We start from the raw sequence: 5,844 nt of genomic DNA on the forward strand, positions 1-5,844 counted from the left end.
TGTGGGGGTGGGCAGGACACCTTGGAGGGTGAGTGGCCGTGGCAGGTCAGCATTCAGCGAAATGGAAGCCACTTCTGCGGGGGCAGCCTCATCACAGAGCGGTGGGTCCTCACCGCAGCACACTGCTTCTCCAAGTGAGTTGGCTGAGCCCCGATGCTCCCCCTCCCCACCCCCTCGACAGCACAGCCAGCCTCCCTCCCCACCAGGGGCGCAGACAATGCAGACAGAACAACACCTCCCACACCTCCCCACCCCCGCAAAACGCCCAGCTTCAGCACCGCGGACAGCGCCGACCCGCTGCAGTGTGGGGCGCTCAGGCTGACCACCTATGGGGAGCAGGTTCAGTCTGCATTATCTGAACTTTGCCTACCAGAGTTCCCTTTAGGTCCAACCTCGGGGCCAGCTTCTAGCAGCAACCCCTGCTTCCCGGCTCTTGCTCCCCCCAGCCCAGCTGGGAGGGGTACACTCCCCTACTGCTGGTCTCACCAGTGAGGTGTTTTGCCAGACCTGGGGCCTGCCCCTGCCGATGCTGGCAGGCTCCTCCCATGCCCTGGCCCTCTTCCCCGTCCCCCTCCCACACCTCAAATCCAAGACACTCCCTTTCTGGCTGGGACTCTGGGTACAGGTGGACTAGAGCAGAATGGCCTTATTAAGGTCACCTATGCCATCCCTAACCAAAGGGCCAAGTCACCCAATCCCTACTACCATACTATGACCCACCTGGTCCTAGACCCTCAGGGTTTCCCAGGCATCTTGGCTCTTGCCTCACCACAGCTCTGCAATTCTTTTAAAACCTCACATCTTAAGTTCAGATATTCGGGCTCAGAGGGAGTAGGCGGCTTGCCTAAGGCTAGGCCCAACCCCCAGATGCCGCCGGTGGGTGATCATCTCCTTCAACCCTCACAGCAAGCCTTTCAGGTGGGGACTGTTAGTGTCCCCATTTTACAGACAAGGAAACTGAGTCACAGAGAACTTGCTGGGTGACTTGCCCAAGGTCGCCAGGCTGCCCGGGGTATAGCTGGGAATTAAAGTCAGGAATTAAAGCTGCTTCAGCTTCTACCCCCTTACCCACCTCATCCTGATGTATGTCCCACTGGAGATTACTTTTTTGAAGACAATGTACAGAGAGATGTTGGCACCATGGGGAGCCCAACTCCTCCCTCTTTCCCATCTCCATTTAACTTCCACCAACTCCACCTGTGAAGCCCTTGTGGGGCTGCCTCACACCAGCTCTCTGCTCTCCCACCAGCACCTCTGAAACATCCCTGTACCAGGTCCTGCTGGGGGTGCAGCAACTGGTAAAGCCAGGGCCGCACGCCATGTACATCCGGGTGAAGCGGGTCAAGAGCAACCCCCTGTACCAAGGCATGGCCTCTAGTGCCGATGTGGCTCTGGTGGAGCTGGAGGCACCTGTGACCTTCACCAATTACATCCTCCCTGTGTGTGTGCCTGACCCCTCAGTCGTCTTTGAGACGGGCATGAACTGCTGGGTCACCGGCTGGGGCAACCCCAGTGAACAAGGTAATGGGGCAGGGCCAGGAGAGAATGCGGGACATGCCTAGAGAAGGCAGTGTGGGGGCCACTCTGAACCAACAATCTTTTTCTGTTGATATTGGTACACATGATCTCTACTCAAATGGGTGGAGTAGGTATGGGAAAGGGGCAGTAGACTCAGGAAGAGGAGCCATGGGGAAGTGGAAAGTGGGGAATAGAAAGAGCCCAGGCTGGTGGGTGGGAGGAGGGAAGAAGGAATTCTGTCCCACAAAGCCCCCAGCCAGGAGAAGGTCTAAACGCAAGCAAGAAATGGGGAAGGACAGAGTTGTGGTTCTCAAGAACCCAGGGCCCCAGAGTCCTTAGTAAGACCGTCCACTGAGCCGCAGGCTGTGTCTCCCCTCCCTAGACCACCTGCCCAACCCCCGGATCCTGCAGAAACTCGCTGTGCCCATCATTGACACGCCCAAGTGCAACCTGCTCTACAGCAAGGATTCTGAGTCTGGCTTCCAGCCGAAAACCATCAAGGATGACATGCTGTGTGCTGGCTTCGCCGAGGGCAAGAAGGACGCCTGCAAGGTAGGGACCAGGGTGGGCCATGCCAAGGCTGAGCCCTGCTCCCCAGACCCCAGTCAAGGTGGAAGCCAGCCCACCTGGGACAAGGGTTAAGGCCCCAGGAGGTGGGCCCATGGGGTCAGGACAGGGCTGTGCATTTGACCAGCTGGGAAAGCAGATTCCTGGACCCCACCCGGGGGAGTCAGGCAGCAGGTCTGCAGTGGGACCCAGGAAACTGCATTTTCAACACACTCTCGTGAGATGAATCAGGGTGGATAGTCTAGGGATGCTAGAGAAATGGGCACCCCAGGTCAGAGAGGAAGGACTGGGTGGCGGGGTGGGGGTGGGGGTTGGGTCCTGTGCAGGGAAGAACACATAAAGGGAAGCAGACAGGCATGTGTGCACCCATGTAGCTGCAAAGCCTGGCTCTTGGGCCTCCGTGGACTCTAATGGTACCTCTTCTTCACATGCAGGGAGACTCGGGGGGCCCCCTGGTGTGCCTTGTGGGTCAGTCATGGCTGCAGGCTGGGGTGATCAGCTGGGGTGAGGGCTGTGCCCGCCGGAACCGCCCAGGTGTCTATATCCGGCTCACCTCCCACCATAACTGGATCCATCGGATCATCCCAGAACTGCAATTCCAGCGGCCTAGCTTAGGTGGCCAGAAACGGGACCCCCGGGCCCAGCAGCCCCTCGGTCGGAACTTTGCACCCTGCCTGGCAGCCCATGCCATCCTCCTGGTCCTCATGGCCCTGCTCACCTTCCTCTGAGCTGTGCTCAGGCCAGTGGGCCAGTGGTGCCCCGGGGCCTATGGTGTACATTTGTAAATAGCTCTCCAATTCTCCCTACTCTCTAACGCCCACTTATTTTTATTTATGTTCACTCTCCAATAAAACCCTAACCTCAGTGCCGCTGCCTGGGTGTAGACCCTCGGGGAAGGATGGGGCTGGTGCTGGGCAGAGGGTGTGGCGGACGAGGCTCCCCAGTGGAAGGAGCTACAGCAGGCAGACTGGAGGCTAGACGTCACCGAGTTCTGTGACACCTGTGGCCTGACCCCCTCACAGGGGCTTCCCTGACCCGCCCCCCCGCCTCAGCATCCTTGCCAACGTGGTCGTCACCATGAGTGTTGCCAAGGGGTGCCCTGTGCTGGGCACTGGGGGCAGCAACAGACACTGGCAGGGGGCCTGGCAGAGGGTCCTGAAGGAGGGGGGCTCTGCGGGGCGTGGGGGAGCACAGCCCCCACTGCCTATGTCTGAATCACCCTGAACTTCTCTTGGCTGTCACACAGAGGAGGCAAGGCCCAGGCCACTCGGGGCCATGGAGGTAGGCAGGACAGGCCCCCCACCGAGACAGGCCAAGGCTTCAGCAGCTCCCTGGGCCAGGACCCCCTCCTTCTTCCTTCCGCAAAGTTTGGGGTTCAGGCCATCCTTGCAGCAGTCTTTAATGGTTTCTGCGAGGATCCCTGGGGAATTCAGGAATGAGCTGCAATCCTACACAGAGAGCCTGGTGCTTGGCCCTGCCCCCAGGGGCCCCACCCCAGCTCTGCTGCCCCCTCTGGTCCCTTGTCCTGTCAGTAGCTCCACGCCATCCCCCTCCCAGTCCTCCCGTGACGACCAGGAATCCAGCAGAAATAGGTCTCAGAGCCCAGGCCCCAGCTCGCTCTGGCCCTGCCTGTCCTGGCCGTGATGGTGCGGCTGCCCACGGAGGTAGCCCCGGGTTCTCAGGCTGGCCCAGCATGTCCACGGCAGGCCTTCTGCAGTCGGACGGTCAGCTCCCCAGTGTGGGCCGATTCCTGAAAGGCACCCAGCCTCCTGCCGTGCTCAGTGACCATGAACAAATGAAGAGGCCTGAGAGGGCAGGGCCTCGCACACCACACACGCACACCCATGCTCACATGCTAGTATATGCACGCACTTGCACACCCACAGAGAAACACGCACACGTATGCAAGTGCGTGCACAGGCCCAGCTGGCCCGGCAGGTGCTGGGAGAACGGAGGCCTGGATATTTATGGAACATATCAATAAGCACTTAGCAGGCACCTGCTGTGGACCGGCCCTGGGAATGGAGTGGGGAACACACACTGAATTCGCCTCTGCTCTGCTTTGCCTGGGCATGTTCCTGCCAGGCAGGGAGCACTGCTTGGTGGCCCCCAGGGACTGAGCCATCTGAGGGCTTTTTCTCCAGAGCAGAGATGGATTCCGAGCCCCGGCGGGGAAGGTGGGGGCGTGGGGCAGCAGGTGCACTGAGGCCTGATGGGGGGACGACCGGGCTGTGGGTGTCCTGAGAGTGGCCCCAGGGACAAGTTCTGGGTCATCTTGGCTGGGAGCAGGGGCTGGCCTGGGTCCTGCAGCTTTGGAGAGAGGCGACCCTGCTGTGGGGAATAGAAAGAGCTTCAGGTCCTGCAGTGATGGGGGTCAGAGGAGGTTAGGTGGCCCATCTGCCACGTCTGTGGTGAGAAGCCAGGATGGAGCCCAGGTGAGGGCCAGGCCCCCCTTGGAGGAAGACTTGCCACCCTGCCCCTGCCTCCTCTTCCTGCTGTCTTAGCTTTCTCAGTGCCCTGGGGTCCCCCATCACCCCACCATCCTCCTGCCTCTGCTACAGGGCAGGGGTCTGGTCAGGGTCCTGTGGGCCTAACAGGGAGGAGGGGCGAAGATGTCAGGGCAGCCCAGTGCTCCCCAGTGACGCCCCACCCAGCCGGGCTAGGAGAGCGAGGCTAGGGTCCTGGGTGGGTCCCAGGCAGTGGCCAGTGTGCGACCCTAGGGCACAGATCCCCCACGCCCTGGGCTCCCTAAACCCAGGGTGGACACTCAACGAGACAGCTGCAGGAGGGGAAGGGACACACTCATGCAGAGACTAGGGGTTTAAAGGGAAGCAGGTTTATTCACACTGTTCACAGTGTGCTCAGTGCTGTGAAGGGGAAGGAGAGAAGTGCCCCCAGCTGTCACGGGTCCCCTCTCCCACCTGGGTGGGGCGCCACTCAGACACAACTTTCCATGCTGCCCCCAAGCAGCACCTTAGGGCCACCGCCTGGTGGGTGGGGGCCCCACCAGGGCCCCGCCGGCTGCAGGGAGAAGGCTTTGGAGTGAGAGCCGGCTGGCACAGACCCCTAAGCCGTGGCGGGCAGAGGGAGCGGGGCCCAGCCTAGGGCAGGGCCCACCTTGCAGCAACCAGAGCAGCCAGAAGGTGAAGCCACAGGAGGGGGCCACAACTAAGCCTGGAAATCCATGTGCGCACACACCATACTGCACGCTTAGGATCAGCCTGTGGGAGCCCCAAGAAGGAAAACCGCTGGGCCAGGACCCCAGGACCCCTGACCCCTGCTGGCCTAAAGGATCAGGGGTCAACCATGGTCCTGATGCCAAACCTGGAGCAGGCAGGGGTGCAAATCAAAGCCCCACCCCCCCCACCCCGCCAACCAGAGACACCCTCCCGACCCAGGGATTGTACACCAGCGTCCTGATTTGCAGTTTGTCTCAGGGAAGCATGGCTCAGTCCAAAGGTGCCAGAGCGGCACTGCCTCTGCTCACAGACGCCAGCCCTGGAAACACGACAGACACTCCAAGAAGGCTGAGAGTTTGGGTTGCAGGAGACTCTGGCATCTTGGGGTCAAAGACATCCTACCCAACCTCTGGGAGCCAGAGCTCTCCAGGGAACACGCAGAATAGGAATTTCCTCAAAGCCTTGGCATCCCCGGAGTTTCTGAAGAGCCACCACCAGGGGGAGCCAGAGTGGCTGTGGGGGGGTGGGGGCCCAGGGAATTTCAGAGAAATTTCTCTGAAGCTAGTGCTTCTGGCCAGGG

General features: G+C 60.6%; 1 protein-coding gene across 1 annotated transcript in view; it reads left to right on the top strand.

Moving 5' to 3' along the window:
- The window catches only part of PRSS27 (serine protease 27), a 7,027-nt gene extending 4,214 nt beyond the window's left edge, over nucleotides 1-2,813 (top strand). Inside the window, exons 3-6 of the mRNA XM_007453664.1 lie at nucleotides 11-134; nucleotides 1,250-1,521; nucleotides 1,901-2,070; nucleotides 2,520-2,813. Of these exons, the coding sequence (XP_007453726.1) occupies nucleotides 11-134; nucleotides 1,250-1,521; nucleotides 1,901-2,070; nucleotides 2,520-2,813 (860 nt within the window). The remainder of the gene's footprint in view (nucleotides 1-10; nucleotides 135-1,249; nucleotides 1,522-1,900; nucleotides 2,071-2,519) is intronic.
- Nucleotides 2,814-5,844: the final 3,031 nt, after the last annotated feature.

Source organism: Lipotes vexillifer, unplaced genomic scaffold (genome assembly GCF_000442215.2).
Source record: "Lipotes vexillifer unplaced genomic scaffold, Lipotes_vexillifer_v1.1 scaffold914, whole genome shotgun sequence".
NCBI lineage: Eukaryota > Metazoa > Chordata > Mammalia > Artiodactyla > Lipotidae > Lipotes > Lipotes vexillifer.